Source organism: Ornithorhynchus anatinus, chromosome X5, assembly GCF_004115215.2.
Source record: "Ornithorhynchus anatinus isolate Pmale09 chromosome X5, mOrnAna1.pri.v4, whole genome shotgun sequence".
In the NCBI taxonomy this organism is placed as follows: domain Eukaryota; kingdom Metazoa; phylum Chordata; class Mammalia; order Monotremata; family Ornithorhynchidae; genus Ornithorhynchus; species Ornithorhynchus anatinus.
Window position 1 is genome coordinate 46,478,469 of NC_041753.1, and position 19,714 is coordinate 46,498,182.

The window sequence follows — 19,714 nt, forward strand, 5'->3', positions numbered from 1 at the left end:
CCTGCCCAACCACAGGCTCACAGTCTAAAAGGGGGAAAGTTGTACATGCCATTTTGTGTAAGTTCATCTGAAGGGACCTGGGGCTATTACACTTCTCCCAGGAGGGGCTGACACCCTGCTTGCTCCACAATGTTTGTGTTCCCATCCCAGGCCCCTGTGAACATGAGCAGAAGGAGATTGCACTTGTCTGCTGTGTGACCTTGGGCAAGTCACTTAACTTCTCTGTGCCTCAGTTACCTCATCTGGAAAATGGACATTAAGTCCATGTGGGACATTGACTTCGTCCAACTTGATTAGCCTGTATAATAATAATAATGATGATATTTGTTAAATGCTTACTATGTGCGAAGCACTGGTCTAACGCTGGGGGGATACAAGGTGATCAGGTTGTCCCATGTGGGGCTCATAGTCTTAATCTCCATTTTACAAATGAGGTAACTGAGGTACAGAGAAGTTAAGCGACTTGCCCAAAGTCACACAGCTGACAAGTGGTGGAGCCAGGATTAGAACCCATGACCTCTGACTCCCAAGCCACAAGCTCTTTCCACTGAGCCACGCTGCTTGTATGTACCTAGTGCTTAGTGCAGTCATTGGCTCATAGTAAGCGCTTAAAAATGCCATAAGAAAATTGGAACTAAAGGCACTCCGTACCATTTTACAGATGAGAAAGTTAAAGTTACTTCGCCAAAGTATCACAGCAGACAAATTAATTCATTCATTCAATAGTATTTATTGAGCACTTACTATGTGCAGAGCACTCTACTAAGCGCTTGGAATGTACAGTTCGGCCACAGGTAGAGACAATCCCTGCCCAATGACAGGCTCATAGTCTAACCAAATGATGGAGCTGGGATTGGAACCCAGGTCCTCTGACTCCCAGGCCCATGTGCTAACCATTGGACAACACTGCTTCCCTTCTTTGTTATGCTGTTTTATCATTTGATGCTGAGTATAGCCTGCAAGTGACACTGATTGAACTCTTTAAAGAGTTGGATAAGATGTGGGTGGGGTGTCTGGTGGGGTGTCCAGCCAGTGAAGCTTGGGTAGCACTACAGCTTTGTACATGCTTAGTTTGGTCTGGAGGCTAATACCTTGCTCCTGCCAGTCTGATGGTCTCCCAGAGGATTTCTGGATACTATTTTCTTACTTCCTTGTCCTTTATAGTTAGTGTGTTGTCAGGTTAAATAATTCTGTGACAGCTTTTAGCTCGTTGCCTATGTAGAGTTTTCTGTACTGCAGGCTGATTACTTGGATTTTCTTCAGGCTTCTTGTCAGTCCATACTGCCCTGCTGACATTTGCATGTCTTTTTTGATGTGTGCTTCCAGGATGCAGTTATCTGCTGGTAGGAATTCGTGAATGACTATCTGTCTTTTGGACTTTGGACCTTGCATACATGGTACATAATGTTCTTTCATTCAATCGTATTTATTGAGTGCTTACTGTGTGCAGAGCTCTGTACTAAGCGGTTGGGGTACTTTCCAAGTGCTTAGTACAGAGCTCTGCGCACAGCAAGTGCTCAATAAATACGATTGAAAGTACAATACAACAATAAACAGTGATATTTCCTACCCACAACAAATGTTGATTGTGTCTTAGGAATTGCTAAAACCCCCAAACAGCACATGCACAGGGTCCAAACTCATGGCATAATTACCAACACGCCTTTGATCTTTGCAATTAGGAGCTAGTCCTGAAGGATAAGAATCTGACCTGTGGTTTCTGATTAATGTCACTGGTGCAACAGGCACGTTTTAGTCAGAAGCATGTCAACATTTGCCAGGCCGCCTTTTGCTGTCAATGCACTTTATCAATTAAACAATCTGTTCACAATTGACTTTTGTCCATTAATACAACAATCAAATGTATTGCATTTTGAATGTCATCCTTAGGTCAACACTACCCCTTCAACTGCTGAGTTAGCACAACTATCCCATATTGGAACTGGTGTGAGTCCCACCCATAATGAATCCTATTCACTGGCTCGGAATAATGGCAACCCAGAGACATCTGTTGTCCCCAGTCTTCCTCAGAACAATGGGAGGCCCTCTTGTGATGAGTTTGAACAGTTGATAGAAAATATGTCACAGGTAAGAAAGCACGCCTGACTAATACTAATTATAATTTGTTATATGTGTAATTTTATAATATCGTAATCAGAGGCTGATTGGCATTTAACTTTTGGAGTATGAGTGAAAATGGAGTTATCCATGTGACAGAAAAGTGATCAAACTGTTTGGCTGATTAAAAAATTGCCAAATAATGTTTATTGATGTGTTGGGGTCAAATGACATATCTTGTTGTGACTTTAAACTTCACCGATTTACTGTGGAATCATTCAATGGTATCTATTCAGCGCTTACTATGTGCAGAGCACTATACTAAGTGCTTGAGAGAGTACAACAACTCTTACCCCCAAGGCGTTTACAACCTAGAGGAGGAGATTTACAATCTAGTATGTTGAGGCATTCCTGCCACAGCACCATAGTTCCATTCTTGAAAACCCCAAGTTGTCCAAAAAAACAAACAAAAAACCAACTTGGTCAACCCATTGTTTCAGTGGAAATAGGGATTTTTGGCAAAGATGGTAGAAAATTCCATCATAATCAGTGGTATTGATTGAGCACTTACTGTTGCAGAGCAATGTACTAAGTGCTTGGGAGAGTATAATACAACAGAGTCCTGACCACAACGAGTTTAATCTAGATTATTTCAATTTAATTGATTATATAATCAGCTTTGTTCTATCAAATTGAAATAGTACCTGGAGAAGAGCCAAGTAAACTATTCTGGGAACCCTAAAGGAGGGGAAGAAGAGCAAAAGCCCAAGCAAGGACTGCATAAGGCCAGTGCTGCTGGGACTCACTCTTTGAACAGTCTTGTTATTTGTTCTGGATTGGCGCATTTTTTGGCTTTTTGCCAACCTGCCCACACTGGCAGTAGTAGGAGTAGCCAAACAGCTACCCCATCAAATTCCTGGCGTTCCGCAAGTGGAGTGTTGTAGTAATAGTCTTTATTAAGTGTGCAGAGCACTGTATTAAAGCACTGGGAAAGAGTATATAGGTGAGAATTAGATATGGACCCTATCCCTCGAGGGATCACAGTCTTATGAATAGAAATGGGGGTGAAGGGGGGTGCAAGGGAATCGCAGGACCCTGCCCCAAGTGAATCAGGGAATTGAAATTGGTCTACAGGGGTACTGGAGAATGGAGATAAGAGACAGGGTACCCTTTATTTAGACTGTATAATGAACAGCACAACTTACACCTAAGGCATGACCTGAGGGCTACAATACACTATGAGAATACACTGTGTATTCATGGCCCACGTTAAGAGAACTGGGCTCTCTTCCATCATGTTCTTTCCAAGTCATATTCTAAAGGGTTATGACAGATCTACTATATCTAGGGAGCACTTCAAATGATCTTCAGTTATTGTAGTCTCTAGAATAGAGAAAATGACAAAGTGTTCTTCAACGAAACACAAACCACTTTCCTTCAAAATGGTACAAAGGATCATGTTAAAACATTTGGCATACCTGCCGATGATTTGTTTTTCCTCTGTTTTTTCTGACACTTTATTGTTGACATTGTTGTTTCCTGAATAGGGTCGCCATGTAGAGACTCTAGAGCTTGTCAAGCCTATGAGTGGTGGCTTGGGGTTTAGTGTTGTGGGATTGAAGAGTGAAAACAGAGGTGAACTGGGAATATTTGTGCAAGAAATACAAGAGGGCAGTGTGGTACACAGGTAAGATCACTTATACGCTCTTTTCTTTCTCTATTTTGATGACCTCGCATTTGAATTGTTTTGACACCTGATAATTTTTTGACATTTTTTAAAAGTGTGTATCAACCTTGGAATTTCATCAACCTGTTTCTGAAGTTCATCTTCCTTAAATTTCCAATATGAAGTAAGACTTTAAAGGAATACTAATTTTATTGTTGATACAATCTTGAAAACAGTGTATTTCTAAAGTGTGATGTTTTAGTTAACTGGGCAGTAAAAAACAGCAGCAGTAAACACATGCTGCATATCTACATTAGCTTTATAGATCAACTGTGAAAAATTTCCAACTTGTATACAACAAATAATAAGCACTTAACACACTTTATTTTCATTTGCTCTCACTCCTTTGTAAATAAGTGTATGGGTATTCCCCATTGGACTGTAACTCTTGAATATAGGGGTTGTTAGGTTTTTTTTTCATCTAATGTACTTTCCCAAATGCTTAGTGTTTTGCCCAATATATGTTCAATAGATACTATTGATTGATTGCAGACCACTGCACTAAGCACTTGGGTGAGCATATCAGAAAACAACGCATGTATTCCCTCTTTTCAAGGCTCTGCCAATTTGAGGGTAGTATGCAGGATTAAGTATTTATAAATAGTGGGGCAGGAGAGTGAAAAGAATAATGATAAGGATGGTAATAGAGTAAATCAATAAAGAGATTATATAATTAGATATATGTTCATAAGGGCTGAGAATAGGTATAAATATGTAAGAGCTAAGGATGACTGTTATATCGATGCAACATTAGATGTTGGGAATTCCATCTTTGAAACCCTTCTGAAGTTACATCTGTTCCAGGAGGCCTTTCTTTGATTGATATCTCATCTCCCCTCGGTATCTCTTTCATATCTACTGCTTATGCAGCTTGGCCTAGCAGAAAGAGTATAGGTCTGGATTTTGATCCCAGTTCTGTCACTTGCCTGCTGTGTGTCCATGGCAAATCACTTAACATCTCTGTGCCTTAGTTTCCTCATCAATAAATGGGGGTTAAAAACCTGATATCTCCCCTAATTAGACTATGAGGCCCATATGGGACAGAGACTGTGCCTGACCTGGTTATCTTCCTTCTACCCCAGTGCTTAGTATAATGCTTATAAGTGTAAGTGTTTAACAAATATTATTATTATTATTAATAATCATCATCATTATTATTCCATGCTATTTAAGCACTAAAATGCACCCACCCCTCTAGCACTCCTGCAATCATCTTCACCCTCTTATATCTTCCTGTCTGTAACTTATTTTAATGTTTGTCATCCCCACTAGACTGTAAGCTCCTTGAGAGCAAGAATTATGTGTAAAGATTCTATTGTAATCTCCTTAGTACTTCTTAGTATGGTGTTCTGCTCACAGTTGATCAATAAATTGGATTAATTGGGAAAGCTTCCCCTTTAAAGAGTTAGAAGCCTTGCTGGCAAAAATCAGGTCTAATAACTCTGTTGTACTCTCCCAAGTACAGTGCTCTCCACTCAGAGTTTAATAAATCCCATTGATTGATTTGAGTGGACACCACTGCATCACCCTGATTTATCTATAGCATTACTGTCCCTTCCTCAATCCGGCAAGTTGGACTTCCAAGTAGAGCAGCACAGTGTCAGAAAGATAAGCAGGATCCCAGAAGTGACCTACCAATTGTGTGGCCTCTCAGTCTAATCAGAAGGCACACATCAAAAAGCTTCTGCAACTGTGACAGAGTAGATAAAAGATAATCAGGTTGGACACAGTCCCTGTCTCACATGGGGCTCCCAATCTTAATCTCCATTTTACAGATGAGGTAACAGAGACACAGAGAAGTTAAATGACTTGCCCAAGATCACACAGCAAAGTAGCAGAGTCAGGATTAGAATTCAGGTCCTCTCACTCCCAGACTTGTGCTTTTTCCACAAGCTGCGCTGCAAGTTAAACAATGCTGAATCGTGATCTAAAACAGGAAGTCAGCAATCTTCCTTTCATTGGGTTGATAATAAAGTTACGGCATTCATGTTAAAGAGTCTGTGGCTTCCACTTAGATTTTTTACTTAGTGTGGCCCAATGGAGCTACGCAGTAATAATGTTGGTGGTTGATGCATCTGAAAAATTGACTCAGTTCTATACATTAAGTGACTGGAACAAAAAGGTTAAAGACTCAAAGTTAAGAAGAAGTGGAAGCTTCCCTTTAGTGTTAACCATTGTGAATACCTAAGGTAGAGCTTATTTAGTATATGGACAACTGTGAAAAGTGAAACAGGAATAGGGAGAAGAGGCAAGAGAATTTCTTCCATTTTAGAGTAGTCATGAGATTGTCTTCAAACAGAGCTGGTTATCAGAGGGGCCAAAGTAATAATTACTTTGTATATTATTGTATAGTATTTAAGCACTTACTATAGGCCAAACACTGTTCTAAGCACTGGGGTAGATACAGGGTAATCAGGTTGGACACAGTCCCTGGCCTGCATAGAGCTCACAGTCTTAATCCCCATTTTGGATGAGGTAGCTGAGTCACAGAGAAGTAAAGTGACTGCCCAAGGTCAAATGGCAGATAATTATAATTGTGGTATTTGTTAAGCGCTTACTATGTGCCAGGCACTGTGCTAAGCACTAGGGAGGTTATAAGCAAATCTGGTTAGACACAGTCCCTGTCCCAAGTGGGGCTCACAATTTCAATCCCCATTTTACAGATGAGGGAACTGAGGCACAGAGATGTGAAGCAACTGGCCCAGGGTCACCCAGCAGACAAGTGGCAGAGCCTGGATAAGAACCCATGACCTTCTGACTCCCAGACCTGTGCTCTATCCAGTATGCCATGCTGAGCCGGGATTAGAACCCACTTCTTCTGACTCCCAAGTCCGTGCTCTTGCCACTGGGCCATCTGGGTAGAGATGATCACAAAGTGTGGAAAATAGGATAGAAAAAAAAATTAGGACCTTTTAATTTCAAACATTGATGCTATATGTTTTGGTTATTAACTGTTATTCCTCCATGATAGAGATGGAAGGCTAAAGGAAACGGATCAAATCCTTGCTATTAATGGACAACCTCTTGATCAGACAATTACACATCAACAGGCTATCAGCATCCTTCAAAAGGCAAAAGATAATGTCCAACTAGTTATCGCCAGAGGCTCCTTGCCTCAACTCATCAGTCCTATAGTTTCTCGTTCCCCGTCTGCTGCCAGCACAGTTTCAGCTCACTCCAATCCAGTAAGTATATACCAGATTTTCTTCATAATTTTAATTTTCTTCATAATTAAAAGAAAGATGGATATTTTTCTAAGTCTATTTGGCTGCCTCATGGGCCTGTAATCATTGGTACCTTAGGCTATTTGTGCCCCTCATGTGGGGTTTTTCCTCTTGTTCTCCTTACCTAACCTGACTGGGAAAATCACATTATCCTAAAGGGAGGTTAAATCCTGCATTTGCTGAAATAACCTGTACTCGGCCTCAGATGAATCAGTTGGTTCTGTGGTTTGTAATAATAATAATAATTATGGTATTTGTTAAGTGCTTACTATGTGCCAAGCACTGTTCTAAGCACTGGGGAAGTAGTGAGGTTGTCTCACAGTCTTAATTCCCCATTTTACAGATGAGGTAACTGAGGCACAGAGAAGTGAAGTGATTTGCCCAAGGTCACACAGCAGACAAGTGGAGGAGCTGGGATTAGAACCCATGACCTTCTGACTCCCATGATCTATCCACTATGCCGTGCTGCTTCCCTTGTACTTAGTTATCCATCAGAGGATCAAATTTTGCTGTTGTAGGAGCCTCCAAAGTTATATCTTAGACATCTTTCTAGTCAAGCTATGTAAAATGAGCTCTATCCTTAACCCAAACCTTTTATGCCAAGCGCCTTTTCCATCACTGCAGCATTTCACATTCCAGTTAGTCTTCCCATGCCCCTTTCCACTTCATTTCCCCGACCACATCACCAACATGTGGGTCCCACCTCTGCGGACCTTGTCAACCCTCTTTCCCTCTGCCTGCAAAGTCGAGGTACAGGGCAGCAGGATTGAGGGAGAGCATGCAGTGGCTTGAGAGGAGGAAGGGGGGGCAGGAAAGACCCTTGGGCTTTCTCTTCTAAGGCCCCTCCTTCTAGCCAATTGACTTTGTTTTCTAGGGTGTACAGGCCACTGGGAAGAGAAGGGACTGAGAAAGCCACCATGTTGGGGTCCACCACTGAGGTCTGGTGCATTGGAGCTTGAAAGATGGAATAGGGCAAATTTCCAGACAGATGTGCTAAATTTGAATTCAAGCAAAAGTTTTTTTTTGGTTTTTTTTTGCTTCCCCAACTGTCCCCAGCTCCTGTACACGGAACTGTGAACTGATGTAATTAAGATAATAATCCTTATTAAAACTTGTTTCCAATGAGTATGGGAAATTTAGGAAGTCTCGATGGTTAGATTTATAGAATTTGCATAAAAATACATTTCATATCCAATTTAGTGACTTTAAAAGCATGATTTGAATTAATGGAAGATTTAAAAATTTACAAGCAAATAAAAATGATTAAATAGAATAAATGAATAGTAGAATGCTATCAGTTAGCATTCTGTTATCAACCCATAGTGGTCATCATGATAATTCTGATGCCATTAGTAGGAATAATCCAAACCATTTAAGACAAACAGGTAGCTATCAGATTTCTTGGAAAGAATATTTTGTTAAGGCATACACCCTTGAATGTAGAAGCAATTTAGAACATATTTTTGAAATCCCTCATTAAGTAATATCTATTTTAATAATTTGTAGGAATATCACACCACATAGTAAAGTTATTAACTTGTTGATGAAATCGTAGTATTTCAACCTAGCAGGATAAAACAAAAGAACATAAGTGGTGCCATTCTGGACCATCAAAAGACTGCCTAAGCAAATAGTCTGTTTTTGATAGCAGAGGACATTTGGAAGACTAATATGATGGCTGCTGTCTTTCAAATCTCTGGGGTCCTGTGGCAAAGCTGCATTTTTTTTTTTTTAAACATTTGCCACCAAATATCATTTGGGATGTCATTTTAGCAGTCAACCATCTTTTTTAGTTATTTATGAACTTATACAGATATTCTTTACAGATCCACTGGCAGCACATGGAGACCATTGAACTGGTAAATGATGGGTCAGGCCTAGGATTTGGTATAGTGGGAGGAAAATCAACTGGAGTCATAGTTAAAACCATCTTGCCAGGAGGAGTGGCTGACCAGGTAGGTTCATTGAACTTTTTTTTCGAGTTACTGTCTTTTATTGTTGGTAATTACTTTTACAAAGACCTCGGGTTTTATTTGTATTTAAGTGAAGGATAGAGTTTGCGTAAAAAAGCATCAAGCACCTTTTTGACTTCAGAGCTTTTAAATCCTGTTCTCAACACTAAACCATGATATTCATTTTTCAATGGTGATTTAGAGAGGGATTGTTGTCCTTCATTTTTGACGCTACCAATGGTGAAATCTTTACCATGTGAGTGGTTGTGGGTGAATATCCTTCCACACTGTGTGCATGTAAAGAGAGTTCTCCTACTGTCCAGCTCTAGGTGTGCGCCATGCAGGTCTTATCTCTGTTTTCCAGTCAGCCTATTGTTATTCCCGATTTTTGAAAGACTTTGATTTAGGAGAGTCACCTTTGTCCCAGTTGCCATCCACCAGGTTGGTTTCTCTGCTGTAATGGTCTCCCGATATTCACACTGCTATGTCATATTGTTTGATACAGTACTTCGTTATCTTTATATAGTTTACTCTATCCTTCCTGGATTATTTGTGCTCCCTATCACTTTATTATAGAAGCTGTTTATCCAGTTTAGTTGTATCTTCTTCCCTAATGAAGTTATGTTACTTGTACATTGCTTTGTTGTTGGTCATCTTTTCCTGTTCAATTGATAGGGAGTATGGTTTGTAGGTGACATTGTAGTTTTAGGTTTGTGGTAGTTTTAGGTTTCTCAGCTATACAGAAGATAGAACAATATTATAGCCTTACAGATCTTCAATTTGTATGAAGCTTTAAGCTCTGTTGTCAGTCTCGCCAAAGCCGTTATGGTCTCTTTTCTTCCATTTTGTCTATCCATGCAGTATTGTATACTGTAATCCCAGGTAGCACAATTTCTTTCTCACTTTAAGTTTGGTACTGCTGCTAGAATTCTTTTCATGTAGGTGGGTATATAAGTTAGATTTATTTTCAGGCTTACTGTTAGTGCTGTTTCTGCAAAGCAATTCATAGTCATATGCACATCTTGTGTATTTGCCATAAGATCACAGTCCACAGGCTATAATGGGTGCCCATCAAAGACTTTTAATGATTCTCATTCAGTAGCATGCCTGTTGTGTTTAGAGCAAAAACCTCTCACTCTAGGCTTCAAGGCTCTCCCATCCCCTTGCCCCCTCCTACCTCTCCTCCTTTTTCTCTTTCTACTGCCCACCCCTTAGGCTCTGCTCCTCTGCCGCCCACCTCCTCACCGTCCCCTGTTCTCGCCTATCCCGCCATCGACCCCTGGGCCACGTCCTCCCGCTGTCCTGGAATGCCGTCCCTCCTCACCTCCGCCAAACTAATTCTCTTCCCCTCTTCAAAGCCCTACTGAGAACTCACCTCTCCAAGATGCCTTCCCAGACTGAGCTTCTCCTTTTCCCTCTACTCCCTCTGCTGCCTCTCTACACCCCCCCTTCACCTCCCCTCAGCTAAGCCCCCTTTTCCCCCACTTTCCCTCTGTTCCTCCCCCCTCCCTTCACCATCCCTCAGCACTGTGCTTGTCTGCTCATTTGTACATATTTTTTATTACCCTATTTATTTTGTTAATGAGATGTACATCCCCTTGATTCTATTTATTGCTATTGTTTTAGTGAGATGTACATCCCCTTGATTCTATTTATTGCTACTGTTTTTGTCTGTCTGTCTCTCCTGATTAGACTGTAAGCCCGTCAATGGGCAAGGACTGTCTCTATCTGTTGCCGATTTGTACATTCCAAGCACTTAGTACAGTGCTCTGCACATAGTAAGCGCTCAATAAATACTATTGACTGAATGAATGAATGAAGGTTGAGAAGCAGCATAGCCTAGTGGAAAGAACACGGGCCTGGGATTCAGGTCAGTCCGTATTTCCCCACTTCTCAAGAACCTCCAGGTGGCAGTATCATCTTCCCCCTCCAAATCTCTGGTTGGCACTGATATTGCACAGGACACTACCTGGCTGTAAAGCAGCTGTAAACCCCTTGGGTGGGCAGCAGACTATTTTTCATTACCCTTTCCTTTGATTTGGTGATATATGACGTATCAAATATGGTAGGAAAACCCAGCCACATAAATCAAATCACCTACTTACTTCTGAATGACTTAATGGGACTAAATCTGGGAAATTAAATGTAGTAATTCATTGTAAGCTGAATACATGTTCTTTTTATGTACATTTCTTTAACTTCAGTGTGTAATCTTCAACAGTTAATTAATTCAAGTTTATCTCTATTTAACTGGATCCCACTCTCAAAGTTTACATGTGGATAACATGGTTTTGTTTTTTTTTTTGCATCTTCCCAAGATGAGCATATGATGATTCAGTAACTTTATTGAGATGATGCAATTTTATTTGTTACTGTGTGGTTATGTATAACCAGTCAGGCACTTCTTCCTTCAGCATGGGCGATTATGCAGTGGAGACCACATCCTGAAAATTGGTGATACCGATTTGACAGGTATGAGCAGTGAGCAAGTAGCACAAGTTCTCAGGCAATGTGGAAACCGAGTGCAACTGGTGATTGCAAGAGGTGTTATGGAAGAGTCACCACTAGCAACTTCCTCAGGCAACCCATTATCATCTTCACTTCCAGCCATGCCAGAAAAACAGGTAAATAAGTGGAAACAGTTCCATTTAAATTGAAGTCAAAAGTGGTGTAATTTCAATGGCCTCTCCGAGATATTTAGCCTGGAAAATTGCCATGGAAGAAATAGCTATAGATCGTCTTTATAAATATTGCATATTCACTTAATTAGTAATTACCAGATTATCTTTAGCTTACCTTGTGCATGGTTTGGATAACCTAATTTTAGGGTTCTATCCTGTCCATGCAAAGAAAACTGAAGTGTTCTGTGTCTGACTGCTTCTTCTATGTTTCCTACTTTTGCAATTTGTATAATACAAGGCTGATGAATCCTGGGTCCCATAGTGATTACTCTAAGCCATCTGTATATCTTGGGGTTGCTAATCAGTTTGTGTGTTTTCAACTACAACTTCTATGCTATTAAATTGTAAGCTTGGAGCAAGGATCATTTGTTTTGTTTCTGTTTTAATCTTTCAAGTGCTTAGGAACACAAGTAGTAGTATTAATTGAGTGCCCCCCTCGCGTGCAGTGTACTGGGCATTTGGGCTTTGCACCTTGTAGGTGTTAGTACATACCATCGATGTAGATATCTGCTAAAGAATACACTCCAACTCAGACTTCCCACCTGCTTGCCATTCTAATATTTCCTCCTGCTTTCTGTACATCACTATTTGGATGGCCTGTCGGGACTTGAAACTTAATGTGGCCAAACTGAACTCAACTTTCCTTCTAAACCTCCTCTTCCCTATGATCCCATTGCAATCAAAACGTCACCACCTTTGCCAACAGTAAACTTGCAAATCTTGGCATTCATTATCTTTGACTCTTTTGTCTTCTTTTCTATTCCCAGTCAATCTGTTCCCAAGGCCTATTGGTTTTTCCTCTAATATTTCACAGACAGAAGGGGAGTCCATTCTGAATTAGGGCTGTGTTAATTCAGGGTATCATTATGATGTTGGAAAAAGTTTAGAAACAAACATTAAAGAAAGAACATTATATTCTTGTTGAAATTGCTAGTTCTGGTCATTTGCTCACAACCATCTTTATCTGTTGATTTGTATGAAAAAAAGTTCTGAAAGTAGTTATGAAGACTCCTGAAATCTGAACATTTCAGAAACTTCCTTGTTACAGAACTTTTAGCAATATCAACACTGTTGTTGAGAAGCAATGGTTTTTTTTTAAATTATATCTGATTTTCTGAGCAGAAAAAAACACCCAGTTTAAATGGGGTAGCACATGTAAGTGATCCATACACTTATTTAACCTGGTGAAATTTATTCTTTTAAAATTAAGACTTTTCCCTCCCTCTTGCCATTAAAATATTTGGATCATTGTTACTAGGAAACCTAAAATTTTCCATGAGTCTGATGATTAAAGGATACGTTTTGTTGCTATTTTTTTGCAACAAAAGAAATATTGTTTGGGGAAGCATTTAAAGGGCATTTTTCTGTGGTAAACAGAACATTGTATTCAGCAATAAATAAGTGGATTTTGTCCAAAACCACTTGATGTAATGAAAGCCTAAAAATCTATTTTGTGTGTATCATCATTTTTGGAGATTGTGTGTCTTTTGAAATCATCTGATAGTCAAATTGCCACTCTCTAAAATAGCACTTGCAGAAGATTTATTAAAAATAGCAAGCACATTTGTTTCAACTGAACCAGATTTCATCCTGTCATTTTCTTCTAATTGTCTAAATGCTAAACTTTTGCTAAGTTTTCAGAGGAAATTATGTGTAAAGACAAAAAAAAATCAAGCTTTCCATGCCATTGCGGTCTATTGAGCCTAAGTGTTAGTGTCTCATAGTAAGGATTTGACTTCATCTGGGGAAAAAACCCCAAAATCAATCTAAATACAGGTCAGATAGCATGTGATCTGAACTTTGCCCTGGTAAATTAAAGGCATTGAGGTTTACATTACCCATCCTGAGCCTGGGCACAACGTTCAGATCTGCTGAAGCTTAACAGTCTTACCAACTTGAGTTGCATTGACCACTGCATCTATTGGCTAATGTTAAATGTATTAGCTCTTAATTATTCCATTTTTCAGTGAGGACTTATTTAATAGATTGAACTGAGCTAGTATTGATGAGCTCTGGATCTTAGATGAAAAAGGGATGTTGGGCCCAAGTTTCTTTTAATTATAGTAGTAAAATGATAGTAAAATCTAAGAAATCATAATGAGAAGCATTGTGGCCTAGTGGATAGAGCACGAGCATGGGAGTCAGAAGGACCTGGGTTCCAATCCTGGCTCTAGCACTTGTCTGCTGGGTGAAATTGAGCAACTTCACTTCTCCATGCCTCAGTTACCTCATCTGTAAAATGACGATTAAGACTGTGAGCCCCATGTGGGACAAAGGTTCTGTGTCCAACCTTGTAACTACTCCAGCACATAGAACAGTGCTTGGCACATAGTAAGTGCTTAAAGAATACCATTATTATTATTATTATTATTAAGTCACTTCACTTCTCTGGGCCTCAGTTGCTTCATCTGTAAAATGTGGATTAAGACTGTGAACCTGATGTGGGACAGGGACTGTGTCCGTCCTGACTAGTTTGTTTCTGCTCCAAAGCTTAGTAGAGTGCCTGGCACATAAAGGCTAAACAAATGCCATTAAAAAAATACTATTATGGGGTAAGACTTATGCTCCATATAGTCCAGGATTCTGTCCCGGAGAGTTGCAGTAGGGTGCTTGGAAGAACATATGGTTGCCCCCTTGACTTGCACATTATATGTGTTTATGGCATTATTTTTACATAAGGATGGTATAATAATAATAATAATGTTGGTATTTGTTAAGCGCTTACTATGTGCCGAGCACTGTTCTAAGCGCTGGGGTAGACACAGGGGAATCAGGTTGTCCCACGTGGGGCTCACAGTCTTAATCCCCATTTTACAGATGAGGTAACTGAGGCACCGAGAAGTTAAGTGACTTGCCCAAAGTCACACAGCTGACAAGTGGCCTAGCCGGGATTTGAACCCATGACCTCTGACTCCAAAGCCCGTGCTCTTTTCACTGAGCCATGCTGCTTCTCTGTTCTGTTCTGTGGGCTGCAGTCTTTGTGTTAGGTTGTGCTTCTTGAAGATTTGTTTTTTGTCTGGACTTAAAAAAATATATAGGTGGAGGTTCCTAACGAGAAAAATGGAGAGGGTGAGAAATTTGATGTGGAGCTCACCAAAAATATCCAGGGATTAGGAATAACTATTGCTGGCTACATTGGAGACAAACATTCAGGTAATGTTTAATATTAAATGTTTATAATTTAGCTTTTGTATGCTATTTGCCATGTTTTTTGTAGCTTAAGCGGTCTCATGGGAACTAGAAGCTTTTAAAATATTCGTGTATATCAAATGAAAGTGTTAATATATACATAAAATATATTTATGTGTTAATATATATGGAAACTGGGTGGCCTAGTGGAAAGAGCAAGGCCTGGGAGTCAGAGGACCTGGGTTCTAATGAAGACTCCACCACTTGTTTGCTGTGTGACCTCTAGACTGTAAGCTTGTTTTGGGCAAGGAATATATCTGCATACTGCAGTGCTCTACACACAGTAAATGCTTAATAAATGCCATTGATTGATTTGATTGATCTCGGGCAAGTCACTTCACTTCTCTATGCCTTAGTTCCCTCATCTGTAAAATGGGGATTCAGTACCTGTTCTCCCTTCAACTTAGACTATGAGCCCCAAATGGACTTGATAATCTTGTATCTACCCAGTACTGAGGCCTTAGTTCCCTCGTCTGTGAAATGGTATTCAGTACCTGTTCTCCCTTCAACTTAGACTGTGAGCCCCAAATGGGACTTGATTACCTTGTATCTACCCAGTACTGAGTACAGTGCTTGATACATAGTAAGTGTGTAACAAATGCCTCAATTATTATTGTTAATTTAGACAAAATAACCTGTAAAATTTGGCTACAGGTGAGGTTAGTTTGTTTCTGCTTGGTATGACACTGCGAAGTAGAGAGTTGAGGCAATCATTTAGATAATTCAAGCAAACATACAACCTGGCGTAAAAGTGGGTAGAGGAAGGGGCGGGGGAGAGGTTATTTCCCATCTATCTCTGCTTCATTGGTCAAAACAACTTTGGCGAGGGATTTTTTGGAACCAAGGGATATGAATGCCATACTGTAAATCTTTCACTGGGCATCTCTTTCAGTTGAATATTTGGAAAGCAGTGTCTTGGGCAAGGAATATATCTGCTTACTACAGATATATTGCTTCAGAATATTTTTATTCAGGTGATCAGTCTAGGCTCTCCTGGCATCCCCATCTTGCCATGGTGGATGGTTCAACACAGAATTGAATCTTTCATTCCTCCAAGCAATCTGAACTTCACTCCCAAGGCAGATTTTTAGCTAATTTAACCTTTATTTAAGTACATCCCATTAATTGTTGATTGCTCAATCAAGCAGGATTTGTGTGATGACTCTAACCGCAGTACCATCTAGGATTTTTTTAGTAGTGGGTCACGTGATCAGAAATCTATGCATGACTACTGACTCTGGAAAACTCTTTTATTTATGTTTAAACTGTCTTCCATCAAGGTTTTAGTTTGACCAGAGACATTTTCACCAACTCTCCATCCATTTACATCTCATTAAAATAAAGTAGTCACAGTTTTAAGGGATAGTGACTTTGCTGGCCACGGAGAAGTAAAATAGAAATTTAAGTAACTAGTTCAGGAATTTGATTACTATTAGATATGTTAAACAAAAATAACTTTTTTTTAACGTAGTGGCAGGAGATTTTTTTGCTTGAAACATTTGAGTAGTCACAACCCAAGTGGAAACATATTAAAATTTCAGTGAATAGAAATGGGAAAAGTTTCCACCAGTGATGTTTTTTCTTTTTTCTTTTTTCAAAAAATTACAGAACCTTCAGGTATATTTGTAAAGAGCATTACTAAAAGTAGTGCTGTTGAACATGATGGAAGGATCCACATCGGTGACCAAATTATAGCAGTAAGTAGGCACATATTCCTTTTTGAGATTTTGTTTCTACATGTGAAGATGTGGAATAAATGGAAGACCCTGTATTCATTTTCAGTGTTTTTATTGCTGTGTTTTTGGGTTGTTAAAAAATTTCTCCTAGCAATGACCAAAACTGACCAGTAATTAAAAAGATTACATGCCATTATTTATATTGATTCAAAAAGTAAAAATGCTGCCTTTTCTGTTTGTGAGGTCATGCTGTAAGATTACATATGCCTATGTAAGTTTCCTATTTTGCTTCTTAAAAGCTAGTATTTTTATGTTCTTGGTTTTGACTTGGTTGTCCACTAATTGTCCAAGATAAAAGAAGCTTGTACGGAGTTGTGTGGCAAACTACCTCACCATCTCACAAGCTGCTTTTAATACTGCATAAGATTTGGTTTCTACTATCAATGCCAGTAAACTGAAAAGATTTAAAAGTCTTCAAATGTGTAAGGTAGATTACTTTGCTCTTTTTAAAATTGATTAGAAGAAAGCAGTTATGAGTCTGAAGGTTTTGTATGAGAGGGAGAAGTGGGAAGGTAAATGCCTAGATATATAAAAATTGAAATATTTTAGTTTAATGGTAAACATACCATATAACACCTTCAGGTGGATGGCACAAATCTTCAGGGATACACCAATCAGCAAGCAGTTGAGGTTTTACGGCAGACAGGACAAACTGTTAGGCTTACTTTGGTGAGGCGAGGACCTAAACAAGAGGCCCACAGACAGTCAGAGAAGGACGGAACTGCAACCGCTGCGAAAGATGTGGTTTTTTCTTCGCTGGAAACAAATGTAGCCAAAGGTAACTCAAACCAGTTTTGTTCTAAAGTAACATTTCCTGATGGTTTTCTCCTAATACAGAGATGCCAAATGAAAGCACAAGAAGCAGCATGGCCTAATGGATAGAGCATGGGCCTGGAAGTCAGAAGGACTTGGGTTTTATTCTTGGCTTTGCCACTTGTCTGCTTTGTGACCTTGGGCAAGTCACTTAACTTCTCTGTGCCTCAGTTACCTCATCTGTAAAATGGGGGTAGAGACTGTTAGCCCCATGTGGGACAGGTACTCTGTCAAACTCAATCTGACTCAATCTGCTTGTGTCCACCCCAGCGCTGAAACTTAGTAAACAATAAATACTATAAATACTAGAACTATTGAAATGCCTGGAACATAGTAAATACTTAACAAATACTATGGATACTACAATTTTTTGCCTACTCATACCTACACAAAGGAAATGGAGATAAATAGGATAGATGGTGAAGTCTGGACTGGATTAACACTTTTCCAATGGAGCAGCTGATCTGCACCCCACATGTCCAGGTTTTCTTAGGAACCAGTTACTCTAAAGGACCAGTGTGGGTTACAATGGGTCTAGTGATTACCCAGGACAATGCTACTCTCCTTTCTGGATCCGAGTTAAAGATGTGCTGCGCTAGTCAGCTCGGATCCAGCTGGTACCTACCATGGCTTTGGAGTTAGGTGGGAGAGTAGCAGATGTAAAGGAACTTCAGCTCCTCCAAAACCCCCTACCTGCCCCATCACCAATTCCATCCTTGCTTCAAGTTCCCAGAACCCTTAGATCAACCCTAGTTGAAGTATTATGAAGGGTATCTTTAAACTGGACTTGAAAGTGTATAAAAATCACTTGGCCCATGATTGGAAAAGTTGGGCGGCTTTATTTCTGTCCCTGACTGTACCTCTGAGTCTTTTTGGCCTTTGACAGATTAGCCTGCCTTTTTGCAACTTCACTTTATTCATTCATTCATTCATTCATCAGCTATTTGAAATCTATAGGGAGCCCAGGTTTATAAATCAATTCACTCCCCATAATGCTCCTCATCCTTCATTATCTAGCTGTTTCAAGCCTTTCCCTACCTCCCCATCCAAAGTTATTTAGGAAATAACTTATTCCCTTATTTAGGAAATATTTTCCTGAGATATCTTTTGTCCTGAATTATCTGAATATTTTAGCTGCATCATTTTTCCTGAGACGACCTCCACACACTGTGTTGGGATATAGTTAACTAAAAGGAGTGACTTGCTCTTGGCAATAGGATTAAACCTCTAGGTGACGTCGGAGAAGGGACTTCTTGATCTCTCCTTAAACACATTTGCTAATATGATTCCAAAGTATAAGTTTAGGGTAGAATGCTGAGATTCTCAGATGTCTTAAAGGACTAAGGAACACGGAATAAAACTGAAAATTTTAAGTTCTCCAAAGATAATAAGAATTCTTGTGTAAGATGTTCTTTGCTAGACAATGTTCTTTTCCTTCCAGTATGAGTATATGAACATTTTAGGATTGTGCCATATGCTTTCTGAAAATTTAAACTTCCAGAGGATAAAAAGAATGAGGTTTTATTATGAAATCATTGAACATGAATGTTTAGCAAGCCCAATTGAAAACTTTCATGTAAATGTAATAAATATAGTTACCGGCACCTGAACCCAAGACCATATTAATTTGTTATTTTTCAGAAAATTGTGAGAAGGATCAAGATTCTCCATCACTGAAGGAAAATGAATGCAGAGTACAAGCTGTAGAGGAAGATAAGTCAAAAGTGCCAGGTGATTGTGCCTTTTAAAAAAAATAAATTTAGAAGCAGTATTCCAGAACTCATATAAAAACTTGAAATAAGGATGTTAAAGAGATTGCCTAGTGGATAATTAGTTCCTTCCTATATGTGTTTTCTATCAATCAATGGTATTTATCAAGTATTTACTGTCTGTGGAGTACTGTACTCAGCGTGCAGGAAAATACAGTACAACACAGTTGGTAGACATGTTCCTGCCTGTAACGAGTTTAGTCTAGAGAGGGAGACAGACATTAATGAAAATAAATTGTGAATATGTACATAGATGCTGTGGGAGTGAGGATGGGGTAAATACCAAGTGTTGAAAGGGTCCAGATCCAAGTGTATAGAAGGGAAAAGGAGTCAGAAAAGAGGGCTTAATCAGGGAGGGCCTCTTGAATGAGATGTAAGCTTAATAAGGCTCTGAAGGTGGGGAGACTGGTGGTTTGGTGTATATGAAGGGGGAGGGAGTTCCAGGTCAGACAAAGGACATGGGAAAACTGTTGGCAGCGAAATAGGATTGAGGTACATTGAGCATAATAACAAGAACTGTGGTGTGCGTTAAGTATTTGCACTTGGCTAAGCACTGTATTTAGTGC

The 19,714-nt window shown here is 39.6% G+C and overlaps 1 protein-coding gene across 20 annotated transcripts in view; it reads left to right on the plus strand.

The window, feature by feature from the left end:
- MPDZ (multiple PDZ domain crumbs cell polarity complex component) overlaps positions 1-19,714 on the plus strand; it is a 193,465-nt gene that overhangs the window by 43,115 nt on the left and 130,636 nt on the right. For all 20 annotated transcript variants that reach the window (XM_039910725.1, XM_039910727.1, XM_039910728.1 and 17 more), the window contains 9 exons: positions 1,891-2,088; positions 3,606-3,745; positions 6,756-6,969; positions 8,835-8,963; positions 11,375-11,584; positions 14,680-14,794; positions 16,439-16,527; positions 17,149-17,344; positions 19,021-19,110. In XM_039910725.1, coding sequence (XP_039766659.1) covers positions 1,891-2,088; positions 3,606-3,745; positions 6,756-6,969; positions 8,835-8,963; positions 11,375-11,584; positions 14,680-14,794; positions 16,439-16,527; positions 17,149-17,344; positions 19,021-19,110 — 1,381 coding nt within the window. The remainder of the gene's footprint in view (positions 1-1,890; positions 2,089-3,605; positions 3,746-6,755; positions 6,970-8,834; positions 8,964-11,374; positions 11,585-14,679; positions 14,795-16,438; positions 16,528-17,148; positions 17,345-19,020; positions 19,111-19,714) is intronic.